Here is a 14,272-nt window from a genome sequence, read left to right as displayed (position 1 = left end):
ACTGTTTGGGTAGGTGAAGTGTATGAACTTGTAATGGTATATTGTCGAACTTTATCGAGTTGGTGGTTGAAACATGCATTTGTGTGTTGAGTTTTTATTCCAAGAATTAGTCTGTTTGATATATATATTTTTTTGAATTAATATCATACTTATATGTTCACTTGAGGAATGCTAAATAAAAAGTTTTAAATGCTGATGGGGTAAACCAGCTAAACAATTTAATTCGGTCATGTTAAATGCATTGAGGAAGACTGGCTCACCAAGTAAGCGCTCGGTCTGTTATAATGGTTCATGTCAAACGTTCTCGTTAAAATGGATTTTGGGTATGGGGGCATTGGCAATAATGACCCATGCATTATCAAAGAATTGGTTGATTTTAGGAAAAAAGTTTGCATATGTATTTGTTCGGGTGAACTCAAATTAAACGAGTCAATTTAAGTCTACTTCTGAGTACTTCCTCAAGAACGAGTGAAAGTGTGCTATGCTATTAACATTATATCTTGTTAGAGGGTTTAGGCATCGCTAATTGTTTGTTTTCACAATCTGCTCATTCCTGCTAGTGCCACCGCAACCACAACCTCAGTAGTTGTTATTATTTTGTTAATACAGCGAGTGAACTTATTTTGATATTTTATGCTAAAACGGCCTATTTCTCACAACCCGAACCAAGATGTTACTTATTTTTAAGGCAGCTTGTTTTGACCTAAAATCAATTTGTGCCCCGAAGTCTTCAAAATGATCAATAAAGACGTTTTTGTTGAATATCCTTAAGTTTTTACCATAAATATGTTGTTTAAATGACTAATGAAAGCTGAACCTGATTTGATTAGTTAATTCATCAATTTAATAAATAAGCAGTCTTAACTCTTTTAACGACTTTTATCGAATGGTAATATGTTAATGTTTGGAGATGGAATGGTCTTAAAATAGGATATGCATTTTGAAGATAATGGTTTCGTGGTGTAGTTGGTTATCACGTCAGTCTAACACACTGAAGGTCTCCGGTTCGAACCCGGGCGAAGCCAAATTGTTGTTTTTTCAATTTGATTTTCTCTCTTTTGCACCAGTGTCCAATCATACAATATGGATGGTGTTTTATCACTTTATGTTAAACCGGCCCAGAAACAAAATCGGTTAAAGGGCAGATTTTTTGTAAAATAATAATATGGTTTGTATTATTCACTTGTACAAAAATGACACAGTAACAACACAATCCGTTTTAACTACTTACACAACTTGATCATCCTCCACCTATATGAAAGTCTAGCGTGTAGTTAAGATGCTTTTGAAGGCATAAAATAAAAAACCGACCTATGTTTTCATGAAAAACGTGACATATATAAATACAGTGGCGAAACTTGGATGAAAACTCTAGGAGGGGGGGGGGCTCAAATTTTCGGCCGAAAGCAGTTAAATTTACACTACGTATACAAATTTTCGGACGAAAAACGGGTTAAATTACACAACTGCACAACACGAAAGGGGGTCGAGGCCACCCATGGCCCTCACCATGCTTCGTCCCTGTATAGATAATTATTATGCTGAGCAGAGTCTCTCACCAAAAAGCCAGATGAGATGAAAGCTTTCTGAAAGCATTGAATCGAAATGTACTGGACTACCAGGTACATATCGTTCCAACATCTCTTTAACATAAGAGGTGTGTATGATTCACTTTAGTTATTAGATAAAATCAAACCTATAACCGATGGTTGATTTTTAGATTTTCATTATCGATAAATTTTGATTTCTGGTACAGAAACATAAAGTTGTTTAGTTACAATGAAATGGCTTAACACTTTATGAAAGACATTCTATAGTAAATCCTAACAACCTAAAGATTATGATAACTTGAAAAATAGAAAAGATAAACCAAAATATTTAAATTCATATCTTTGGATATCTTCAGTCTGGATCACATTACAAAACGGGTACAACTCCCGGATCGTCCTCCGCTTAAGTTACAATGTTATTACATTGTTAATAATTTATTATTAGGCTATTTATATTTGATATAACTATAATCAAGTTATAAAATTTGATAGCTATAAGCCAATTAGCTAGTGGTGGAGTTGTAAGGATGATATTTGGTGTTTCATATTCATATGACTTTGGTTCGATTCCTACTTTCAGCATTAGTTTTATAGGCAGCATGGTGATGATGAGAGACTAAACGAGTAGGTGATTTTCATCAGTTGGATCCTGAAACTGAACGAGTTTTATCTCAATGCAGTGCCTTTGGGCGTGTGTTCACGGGCACTGGCCTTAGGATCTCGTTTAGAGGGTTTTTCCCGAATCGAAAGACGATAATATAGTCAGGAACTCAGTAGGTGGTTGGTTTTATCTCAACGCAGTGCCTTTGGGCGTGTGTTCACGAGCGTTGGCCTTAGGATCTCATTTAGAGGGTTTCTCCCGATTCGAAAGACGATAATATAGTTAGGAACTCAGTAGGTGGTTATCAACAGTTGGATCCTTAAACTAAACGAGTTTTATCTCAATACACTGTCGTGCCTTCGGACGTATATTCACGGGCGCTGGCCTTAGGATCTCATTTAGAGGGTTTTTCCAAATCAAAAGACCATAGTATAGGCAGAAACTCATTTAGAGGATTAATCGACCGTTAAAAAAAACATAATTTGTCAATCTATTTATCTATTCCGTTATTCTCTCTGGACTTGTCAATTTCAGTCCCTGTAAATAAGAATTTGTCAATTTCAGTCCCTGAATTTGTATCTAAAACCCATCTGCTGCTGCATTGATCCAACAGTGAGAATAGATATGGGGTTACTTTCAAACAGAGTTAGAAGAAGTGAGATTAAAGCAGGCGATCATATCTACACTTACAGAGCTGTCTTTGCTTACTCCCATCATGGTATCAAACCCATCTCTGATTCACACAATAGAATGTAGGTTTAATTGCAAATTCATACTTCAATTTTCAAAACCCTAAATAGAAGCAAGAACCCTAGCAATTAAATCTTTAAACTTGTATGTTTGATTTTAGTTTCTTGCAACAATTGCATTCTGCAATTATTGATCTTAATGCTAGATTCAAAACACCAATTTTAGTTCATCTTTTCAAGATTTTCGGTATGCGCCCACCAGGTGTTCGATGCAATGCGCGAGAGACTTTCGATTTGGGAATTTGGATGTAGAATTGACTTTTGTGTTTTGTTACTAAATTCTTGCATTGAGATCGTTTGAGAACTCGAGAGAACTCCATTTAACAATAATAGTGTTTTAAATATTTTTTTTTATATAAAAGTATAAGAAAAATACGTGGATCGACTATAAAAGTAGGTTCGTTACACCTATGTGAAACTAAGTTGTCGATCCACGTATTTCTTTTACATTCATATATGTAATTTACGAATATTACATATGAAAAGAAATTAAAAATCTTATTTAAATGGAGTTCTTTCGAGTTCTCAGAAGTCACAACTCAAAGAAGTTGTTCAAAGTATCCATCACCATTTTTAGTATTATGCTATTCATGGCTTCAAGACGCAACATTCTGACATTAAAAATCTATATATGTCTCTTTGTTTCAAACGATAATTTCGTATATGCAGGTATCTTTGTTGGAGGTAATAAAGTGGTCCATTTTACCCATGAAAGCGTGACGAGTTCGGACATGAACGCCCCTTCCAGTTCTGATGATGAAATGTCTAATCTACCCTCTTCATGTTCAACATATCCAGACTGTGGTTTTAGACAACCGAAAAGTGGAGTTTTCTTGTCCTGCTTAGATTGTTTTCTGGGAAATGGGGCTCTATACTGCTTCGAATACGGTGTGACTCCAACCCTCTTCCTTGCCAAAGTACGAGGTGGCACGTGCACCACTGCCACATCAGACGGTCCCAACACAGTTGTCCATCGCGCCATGTATTTGCTTCATAACGGTTTTGGAAATTATGATGTGTTGGGGAATAACTGTGAGGATTTTGCTTTGTATTGCAAAACCGGGATGTTGATGGTTGAGAAGTTGAGTCTTGGAAGAAGTGGGCAGGCTTATTCTCTGATCGGTGCACCGCTGGCGGCTCTTCTTGCATCCCCTTTGAAACTCTTGATCCCGAGCCCGGTGGGTGTTGCTACAGTGACAGCTGGCTTGTATTGCATGAGCAGGTATAGTACTGATATTGGAGTCAGAACGGATGTTGTGAAAGTAGCAGTGGAAGATTTGGCTGTGAATCTTGGTTGGATGGATGGTCCGCAAGAAGCATTTCAAGAAAATGAAGCTTCAAGTTCAAATAATAATCAAGCAATTAATCTTGACTAACCAAACATTATATATGAGTTTCTAAGAATTTAAGCTTTTGTTTCTTTGTTGATACTGAGAACAAGATGTGATGATTCATTAGTCATTCAAGATTATTATTACTTTTGCTTAAAGTGTACGTATTCTCATGATTTTGCTCAAACGGTAGCAGGATCTTGATCAAACTCTTGAAGGTTGCATGATCTTGATTAAATTTTAAAGGTTTTTTTTTTCATGTTATGGACTACAAATTGTGCTTGCTGCATCATGTTATCTACTGCTACAACAATCTGTATCATTGCTATTGAAAAAATCGACATTATTGGCACTGTTTTGAGTTTTATTTCATCTGCCTTATTTTCAGCTATCAAGCTCATCTCTTTTTTTTTTTTCCTTTTTTTAAAGAAAAAACTGTGTTTTAGTTGATTTGTCATGGTCATGCTGTCATAACTAATTCTACTAAATCTTCTAAGATGGTTGATGAGCTTGGGCTTAGTGGCATATAGTTATAATAATAAACACCAGCCATAGTTCTTGACCACATGGTAGGTTTCATAGTTAAATCATAAACCGCTGTTTTACAGTTTTTACCTGTGTAACCAATGGATCGTCTCAGGCGTGCAGTGTTGCGCCCCATATTTTATTGCGAAAGCGGGATGCTGATGGTTGAGTTTCAAAGGAATTTGAGCTTTTGTTTCTTTGTTGATATCGAGAACAAGATGTGATGATATATCAGCCATTCAAGATGATTTTTTTGCTTAAAGTGTACATATATATTATGTTGGACGTAATTTCGGACTCAAAGTCATAAGTCAGTGAACTTGAGGGACTAATAATGACAGGTCGGTCGTAGTTGGTTATGTTTTCTAGTTACATGTTTCCAAATTGTTATGTAATTATAAAAGGTAATGTCTTGGCTAGCAAGTTAGGTTAGTCTATATAATCGAGTCATGACTAGACATTAAAGAAGAACGGATGCAACCGAGTTGGGGTTCATCTAGAGACAGACAAGAGATGTAACCGAGTTAGGGTTCATCTAGATGCAACCAAGTTAGGGTTCATCAATAGTCAAACTGAGCTAGGACTTGAGAGTTGTAATCAGTTTTTTGAGTTAGATTTTCTTATTAATATAAACGAGAGTTAGTCGTTTACTTCATGTTTTTTTTATCGATCGGCACTTGATATTTTAGTGATTTCGCCTCAAATGGTAGCAGGATCTTGATCAAACTCTTGAAGGTTGCACGAGCTAGATCAAGCTTTAATGGTTGCATGATCTTGATCAAATGTTGAAGGTTCTTTTTTCTTGTAACGGACTACAAAATCTGCTAGTTGTGTCGTCTTATATACTTTTAGGGGTGTTCAAGAAATCCGAAAAAAACCGAAATCCGAACCGAAATCGAAACCCAAATAATCCGATCTGAATTTTTATTTGGATATTCGGATCGGATCGATCCGAATAACTAATTTGGATTCGGATATGGATTTCAAAAAATTCCGGATAGTTCGGATTATTCGGATATCCGAATAATCCGAATATATAACATGTTATTAGTGTATATAGCCAAGTCCATTAACATTAACAATAACTTTATAACCATAACTTCATTATTCGTTCAATCAAACTAATACACTACAGACAAAAATGTCATAACACTCCGTCGTTATACTCTCTAACGCTACTTAACTTCTTGTTCTTGTAGTGTTTTATTTTTATTTTCTAGTTTTGTATATTGATTTAATAAAACTTAAGTTTGTATATTTGTTATACGGATTATTCGGATAATTTCGGATTATCCGAATCCGATCCGAATCCATCCGGATCGGATAAGAATGTCCCTAATTCGGATCGGATCAGATTTAAGATAGGATTCCAAAGTTTTCAAATCCGAACAATTCGAACCAAATAAGCTGAATAACCCGTTATCCGATCCGATGAACACCCCTATCTACTTCTACAACAATCTGTATCAACAATGATGATTGGTATCATTGCTGCTATTGATAAAATTGACATTATTGGCACTCTTTGAGTTTTATTTTTATCTGCCTCATTTTCAGCTAGTAAACGCATCTCTTGTACACACACACACAAAACTATGTTTTATAAATGTTGTCATGGTTTAGTTGTCTTAACTAATTCTTTTTAGACAGATGATGAGCTTGATCTTAGTGTAACATATTTCTTGTCCCCATGATAAGTTTCATGGTTAAACCAACACATGGACACCACTCTTTCACTTGTGTAACCGAAGGATTGTGATACGGTCCCATATCTTGGTCAAATCAATTATTAAAAAAGGGGATTGGATTAATGAGTAGCTGAAATTTAGAACCGGTTATTATTCTATTAATAAAGGGTAGCTAAAGTTTAGGGCAAGTTACTATTCTACTAGTGTTTATTTATATCTTTTGTTATAGTGAGGAAGAGGGTGAATATTTATTAGTGTCTAAATATTAGGTTTTCTTTAACCTTGTATTGGAAACTTCCCATCTCGAATTGGGTAATCGGAGACCTCCTATCTCGAATCGGGTTATTATGTTCCAGTAATTGAATCGTTTGTTTGAGTCCAGATTCTAGACTCTATTATTTGGTTCCATTGCCGGGAAACATTTAAAGGAATGATGGTGCAGACCGGGGGTAGCGTTGGTAGTAGTATTACATCCGTTCAAATCACCGCTCAATTGGCAGCCATCGCTGCCAAGCTCGACACCATACTCTCACAATTAAGGGGTGATGTTGCAGAAATCAAGTCCCAGATGATAATGATAATGATAAGAGATGGCAGCTATTGTGAAAAAGTAGATACGGATCGAAAGAAAATAGGGGCAGAGGACGGTTTAATGGACAACAAAAGAGGCGAGATAGTCAACTCTTATAACCAGAAAAATCGTCATCAGATTTTGGAAATTAAATCTGATGAACCTAATGCCATGAGTGTGGTCCTTGAATCCAAGTCCAAAGTTGGTCATACAAAGCCCAACAGAAACCTAGTAGCAACACCGGCCTTCAAACCTAATTTATCGGTTGTTACTTAGTCATCGCAACTCATTCCTAAAATCCTTCCACGCATATCTGATTCTGTGAAACACACGCCATTCCTAACATGCAAACTGTTGGAATCAGGGGGAGGGGAAAAGAATATCGACTCTGAACAACCAACTGCAATTACAGGGGACACACATGATAAGAAGGAAATCGCTTAAATCAAATGGTTATCAAGGTGGGGTGTAGATGCAAAAGACAAGGATATCGTAGGGCCTTCACAACCTTCTCTAGCTTATGGATGTATCTATGAAGCGGGTCAGCCTATAATTGAATGGTTGATCGCTTGGCACAACTATCAGATTTTTCGACTTGAGGACAAGTCGTTTGTACGGCCGGGATGTATTGATACGGTCCCATATCTTGGTCAAATCAATTATTAAAAGAGGGGATTGGGTTAATGAGTAGTTGAAATTTAGGACCGGTTATTATTCTATTAATAAAGGGTAGCTAACATTTAGGGCAAGTTCCTATTCTACTAGTGTTTATTTATATCTTTTGTTATAGTGAGGAAGAGGGTGAATATTTATTATTATCTAAATATTAGGTTTTCTTTAACCTTGTATTGGAGACTTCCCATCTCGAATTGGGTAATCGGAGACCTTCCATCTCGAATCGGGTTATTATGTTCCAGTAATTGAATCGTTTGTTTGAGTCCAGATTCTAGACTCTATCAGATTGTCGTCTCGGGCAGTATTGCTCCCCACATCCCAGCATCAAAACTAAGACACTATTTAGCCATGTTTCATCATAATAACATTTACCTCCTTTTCATATGGAATTCTTACCTTAACCTTTTCCTTCCACATATAAATATAAATGCTACATATGTTTAAGTAAATCTCGAAACTATGCACTTAACATTCAAACATTCATAACCGATCATGTTTTCAGCCCAAAAACTTAAGAAAAACGGCATGTATTACTCACATACTATTTCACTAATCTTTGCATGGTTACTCATACTTCATGCCTTTTAAACAACATTGTGCTTAACATAAGCACAATGCGTGTATTAGTAAGTTATTTCTTGCATAGTTAACTCATCCCGGCCAACCTACACTTGTTTATAATTCTTTCAAATTACTACTCAGGTGTTTCAAATAAGTAGTATATTATCTTCTTTGTTGTCCGCTTACCTGTCTCTATATTGTAATTGGGTCCTTTTCTTCAATATAAAGTTTCATTGCAAAACTACGATTTAACAGCTTCTCCTATTTGTTCTTTTTAAATTTTGTTCATGCTTTGATTTAAGAATCGGTTTAGTTTATGTTTACAAGCAAAGTGGCTTCGAATCAATTTATGTATCAATTAGCTTTAATTGATGCTTCACGGATTAAGTGAAAGGAAAGTATCATCCAGAGTTCTTGTTAATGAGTTTATACTTTTACTTTAGTTTATACTTGAATTTAATAGTAGCTTTAATTTAACTTTGTTTATGTATCTACCTACTCTCTCAACGTTCTTTACTCGAGTTTCAAGTAACTTAAATAGAACTCCAAAATCCAATTAAGAAACTTAGTAGGAGTATAATATTTAAAAGAAAGGCTAAAAGAGATCCGCTTCATTTCATGGATTTCGCATAAGGACCATCAGTTTCCTTGCTAATAATAAGAGAGTGTTGTCACAAAAATATAACTATGATGAAGGTATTAGAACATGAGCATCCACTGAAGCTCATTGATCTACTAGAAAAACAAGAAGAATATGATGAGATCCTTTGTTACACAAGAGTTTTTGTCCATCTGTAAGCGTTGCGGAGAAGAAATCAATGAGTACCATAGGTACTACTACAAATGTATTATACCATCTTCATAAATTTGGAGGCGGGTTTTTTATTTTATTTGTGGGTTTAATTTTCTTGATTTTTTTTTATTTAAAAGAATCTAATTTCTGCAAATTATGTGAAGGATTTGATTATATTGATTTTGTGGGTTTAATCTTCTTGATTTCCTGTTTAAAGGAACTACATTCTGCAAATTTTTTTGCTAGTTTGAGTTATATTATTTTCATTTTGTAAGATTTGATTAATTTATTATGTTGAAATTAGGGGTCTTTGTGAAGAAATATGAGTTCTTGATGGGATCATTTGAGGAATGGCTGCAGCAGAAGCAAGAGCAGCGTGGCAACGAACGAACCGATATTTTGTTCAAGAAGATGCGAAAAGAGCTCCTAAATTAGCATGTGTTCCTCCATCATCATCGTCTTCGGTGTCGAAACAGACTGACACGAGGCCTCCAACGAGTGGAATTACCGATTTTGCCCCTCCCATCACCAACTCGGTGTACTCGAATCTTGAATCGGATTCAAGATGGTGGCTTCAGTTGCAGCCTAACTATATACACCAAAATGATTCGAGTCATTTGACTAATGAAAAAGTTTTGGAGTCCGAGTTTGTCGACATTATGGATTCTCGGTCAACTGCGAAGGTTGACCGTTTAGTGGAAGAATCGTATGAGTTTGTGGAGATGGATTCTGTTTATGAAAAAGTGGATGAGTTCAGTTTGGATTCTGAGTTCCCTCATTGGATGGAGATTGAGAAGAATCACGAGCTGCCGTGGTGGCGGATGACTGATAAAGATGAGCTGGCGTCCTATGTGTCGCAGAGCGCACGGTTTTATTGAGAATTGTGATTTACCTTCGCCTCAAAGCGCAAGTTTCAAGAGGGACGTGTTTGATCGTGATCAATCACCACGTAAAGTGTCGACTTTTTCAATGCCACAAACGCATCAATGTCAAAATGCAGCTAGCCCGAATGCCGGTTCAGGGCAAGTCAGGTATAATTTGACTTTTGAAGTCAAACAGTTCATGCTTGACTTCTGTTGTTAATCCTATCTACTTTGGATTTGGTGAAAATGTCGATTACATCGTTAACTTTTCTAGCAAACACTTCTAATTAGAAAAAAGATTTTGATAAATTTAACGTAAATGATTTATACGGACTAAATTATTAGCTACGGTTTTGACTTTTGACATTGAATCTTGACTCTGACTTGATTTGCTTTTAAGCAGCCAATTAAGCACACGGAGCAGTGACAGCACGGTTCACGAAGGTTCTAAAACTTCCGAGATGGATCCAAGCAAGCGTAAGCTTCTCGAAGCGCTCTGCCATTCTCAAACTCGAGCACGAGAAGCAGAAAACGCAGCCAAACGAGCTTACGAGGAGAAAGAACACATTGTGAAGCTAATATTCAAACAAGCATCCCAACTCTTTGCCTATAAACAATGGGTATACCTTTTACAACTTGAAAATCTTTATAACCAAATAAAAGCCAACAAGATCGCCCCCGTGTTTCCTGCTTCACCGTGGCACGTGCCTCGTCGAATAACACGCAAGAATTTGTCGGTTAAGAAGAAAATCCGAGAAAAGCAAGGTATTCGTGTTCCTAGTATCAAACATGATATAGGTAAGTATGCTGTTGCTTTTGCTGTTGGATTAGGGCTTGTTGGTGCGGGTTTGCTTCTTGGGTGGACCATAGGTTGGATGTTCATCTAGTAACCATAGTAGGTATGTTTAAAGCAATTGTAACGCGTAGTGTACAAAGTTGGTTTCGTGAAATAGCGAGCATTATATAGTTATGGTATTTTGATAGTTTCGTAACGAGTTTGCAGTCAACCTTTTGTGTTTGTTATGTGACATGCGAAAATTGTATTTACATGTTTCTATCGATCATATCGCCAGTTGTATCAATATTTGTTCCGATTTCACAGCTTCTACTATTTGTTCTTCAATCGGTTTCATAAATTCGGTTCATGCTTTAAGTTAACAATAATGTTAACTTATGTTCAAATTCAAAGTGACTTTTAACTTAATTTATGATTCTATGCTATAATATATGCTTCACCGATACGAAGAGAAGGATTTTATTACACAAGAGTTTTTATGCACTTGTAAATGAGTACCATCTTCATAAATGTGCTATAGATGATGAACCTGTGTGTTTACCATCTTCATAAATTCGGTGCAAAGATCCTAACAACGTTAGAACACACATCGCACCCACGTCCTCTTACCTCGGCCAACCTGACTTCTCTTCGATATGTGATTATTGTGTTATATGTGCCCAGGTTCTTGTTTTTTCACCATTAATGTGAAATGAGTGGTGGAAGAGGACATAAGGAGGATCTAATGATCTATCACCCGAGCCACCCGCACCCACTAGTGTCTCTCGTATCTATACCCATTTTATGTAAGTGTAACGCTTGTGGGATTCAACATAAAGGAGTCTTTTTTCAATGTAGGATGTGTTTGGACTTTGCGGTACACGCTGATTGTATTAAGCTACCAAAAAGTTTGTTAATTCAACAGACCACAGATGGCATTTTCCACCTTAGCCATTCACTCATCATTTCTTATTCCCTCCCTAAGGAGGAACGACAAGGTAGGGCTGTCAGTTTGTGTCTTAACGTGTTTAACAGGTTAGAGACGACGCGATTAACACAAGTATCAAACATGAAAACGACTCTTTTAACAATTGACTTTAGTGGTTTGAGCATGACAGTTATGCGTTTGATGTACCAAGAAAGAGAAATAATGTACTCGAGCGTCTTAATTTCAATTATTTTTAAAAATGTGTAAAATTGCATAGCACACTTTTTTGCTAAACAGGTCGTATCGTGTCTAAACAGGTGCCCATTATGACGGTTACGAGCTAAATACTACCCAAAATGCAAAAAGTATGCGATGCTACATTTTATTACCACCCGAAGCTTTGGATTTACAAATGCGAGAAATGTATTTCCTATGCCCATGTGAATTGTGCAACATCAAGAAAAGAGCCATTCATGTCCATCGTTTATAATGGTAATTATTAAAATTTTCAAAGTATGATTTATTTCCTTTAATTAGTTCCTTTTTAAGATATTATAACAATAACCATGTTACTCTATTTTCCATCATTCAGGGCTTCAGGCAAAGCCACACCGACCATTAAAAATTTTGTAGATGCCGACTATCCTCGTCTTCTCTATCTACTGTTTCCTGATCAAACTTATAGTATACCCAAACATTTATTTTCCAAAGATACTAGGCGTACGGCCGACGAGGGAAGCCTACATCGTATCAATCTTCAACATGATCAAGTTTTAGTTGATACAGAATACATTGATAGTCTAGGAGGATCAACCTCCTCAAAAATCAATTAGTTGATAATGCGTCACAACCCAATGAAAAGAATGTGTAATTCAATCAATAAAAATAAGTACAACATACAATGCTTACTCCAATCCTGCAGTTTTCATTCAGTCTTAACAAAAGTCAAACTTCAAGTAGTCACATATGATGTTTTATAAAACAAATTATGTTCATATAATGCAATGTTGCAATAAACAATGAATAGATAACACATGACAACAAAAATGAAAACTTAGAAAGAATCATAGAACAAATAATACTAATCCTTGGGAAGACAAACACCTAGAACTGGTCAAACCCGGAACCATATAATTGGTTGCTTCGGTCTCTGTCACCGGGTCGGGTCAAAGGGCAGTCTCGGCGCATGTGACCCTCTTGGCGACATCCAAAGCACACCCCCTTCATGTCTTTCTTTCCTAGCCCATTCTCTCTTTTATGTTGACTTCTTGAATCTTCTTCATCCTTCAACATGTATATCAAATTATCAAGAGTTAAATACTCTTGTTGCATCAATTTTGTCTGAACATGTTTCCAAGAAGGCGGGAGTTTTGAAATGATAACACCAACATGAAACTTTTCATCAATGTTTATCCCGGTCGTACTAATAACACCTGCAATACTGTGAAGCTCGTGAACTTGTTCAAGAACCGAAACCCCATCAACCATTTGAAAACTGATGTAGTTGTTGACATGAGATGTTTTTGTTCCATAATCATCATTATACGTCTTGTTAAGGTCGTCCCATAATTGTTTAGCATTTGTCGATTTGACTGAGTATTGGTCAAAGAGATGGTCAGATAGTGAGTTCAGGATAGTGTGGCGACAGATGTAATCGTCATTGATCCACTTTTGTTCACGGGATTTTGAACGGTTGATTTCTTCAAAAGATCCTTCTAATGGAACGGGGAGTTTTGGGCATGGTGTAATGATGACATAAAACAAATTTAACTGGTTCAAAAAGAATTCCATCTGGCGTTTCCAGCAGTAGTAATTTTTACCCGTGAAACGTGTGGTTGCGATGGGGATGAGGGGATGGCATTTGTCGGCTTCATAAGCCAACCTATTAGGTGGATTTGAAGGTCCTGCTTCAGTTTGCATCTTTCTGCTCTCTTTATCTCTGAGTTAAATCAAATTTGTGAATGTTGTCATTAAATAATATATGTGTATACTCATAGGCTGAAATACAATCATGCTAAAGGTGTATCATCACTTATACAGGATTGCAGATAGTTATATGGCTAAATGAACCGAATTCTCAAACAAGCATAAAGTATGATCATAAATATGTTTGTTAAGTATATTGAATTTGTGTTAAATAGCTAACACAAAATCTCACTATCAGTATTTCATTACAACTATAGTCAATTATGAGATATGGTTCAATTTCTTTAGAAATGATAAAATAAACCAAATCATAATTAGCCAATTACTAATATGTAGATGTATCATGCTAAACTGTAAATTAACAATAAGCTCTACCATATAATATACGAAGAATAGTGAGTTGTACCTCATCCTTGATTCTATCTTTGCGATGGCTTCGTCTATATCAGAAAAACTTGAACAAAATGCTGACCATTCATTAGGGTTCAAGGTAATTCCTGAAAAAAGAAAACCAAAAACCAGATCAACACTAATCAATATAGTGAAAAATAATTGATTGCATGATAAACATACTAATCAACATCATCTTGAAAGAGATAGTGTCATATCTCCACTTACCTTGTTTCTTATAGTATTCCGTTATTGCCACCGATTTTGTCCCTTTGCACTTCTCAACTGAAACTCTCATCTGACCTGCTAGCTACGCAAAACAAGAACAATAATTAAACAATATGGA

At 36.1% G+C, this 14,272-nt stretch overlaps 2 protein-coding genes and 1 non-coding gene across 4 annotated transcripts; all 3 read left to right on the top strand.

Moving 5' to 3' along the window:
- Positions 1 to 951: 951 nt before the first annotated feature.
- On the top strand, positions 952 to 1,025 carry TRNAV-AAC (transfer RNA valine (anticodon AAC)). Its single transcript has one exon. It is a non-coding gene; the product is annotated as a tRNA-Val (tRNA).
- A 1,733-nt stretch (positions 1,026 to 2,758) lies between these two features.
- LOC143538988 (protein LEAD-SENSITIVE 1-like) lies at positions 2,759 to 4,301 on the top strand. Its single transcript, XM_077032421.1, has 2 exons — positions 2,759 to 2,869; positions 3,570 to 4,301. The coding sequence occupies exons 1-2, from the start codon at positions 2,776 to 2,778 to the stop codon at positions 4,274 to 4,276; spliced, it is 801 nt and encodes a 266-aa protein (XP_076888536.1). The 5' UTR covers positions 2,759 to 2,775; the 3' UTR covers positions 4,277 to 4,301.
- Positions 4,302 to 9,342: 5,041 nt separating this feature from the next.
- Positions 9,343 to 10,969, top strand: LOC143538987 (uncharacterized). Of its 2 annotated transcripts, none has more exons than XM_077032419.1 (2): positions 9,343 to 10,075; positions 10,311 to 10,969. In XM_077032419.1, the coding sequence occupies exons 1-2, from the start codon at positions 9,879 to 9,881 to the stop codon at positions 10,792 to 10,794; spliced, it is 681 nt and encodes a 226-aa protein (XP_076888534.1). In that variant the 5' UTR covers positions 9,343 to 9,878; the 3' UTR covers positions 10,795 to 10,969. The 2 variants fall into 2 exon arrangements, with proteins under 2 accessions (XP_076888534.1, XP_076888533.1); XM_077032418.1 differs by having other exon boundaries at positions 10,308 to 10,969.
- Positions 10,970 to 14,272: the final 3,303 nt, after the last annotated feature.

This window comes from Bidens hawaiensis, unplaced genomic scaffold (genome assembly GCF_021521415.1).
Source record: "Bidens hawaiensis isolate Kalapana, Puna unplaced genomic scaffold, B.hawaiensis_p1.1 tig00011791_1, whole genome shotgun sequence".
Taxonomy (NCBI): domain Eukaryota; kingdom Viridiplantae; phylum Streptophyta; class Magnoliopsida; order Asterales; family Asteraceae; genus Bidens; species Bidens hawaiensis.
Note: the sequence above shows the minus strand (reverse complement) of the source record. Positions and strands in the feature narration are given on the sequence as shown.

Bases quoted from the DNA above. Each gene is read 5' to 3' on its own strand.
- LOC143538988 (XM_077032421.1), top strand. From the start codon at position 2,776: ATGGGGTTACTTTCAAACAGAGTTAGAAGAAGTGAGATTAAAGCAGGC. The intron at 2,870-3,569 runs GTATCAAACCCA...TCGTATATGCAG, and splicing joins CTTTGCTTACTCCCATCATG to GTATCTTTGTTGGAGGTAAT.
- LOC143538987 (XM_077032418.1), top strand. From the start codon at position 9,879: ATGAGCTGGCGTCCTATGTGTCGCAGAGCGCACGGTTTTATTGAGAAT. The intron at 10,076-10,307 runs GTATAATTTGAC...TTTGCTTTTAAG, and splicing joins GCCGGTTCAGGGCAAGTCAG to CAGCCAATTAAGCACACGGA.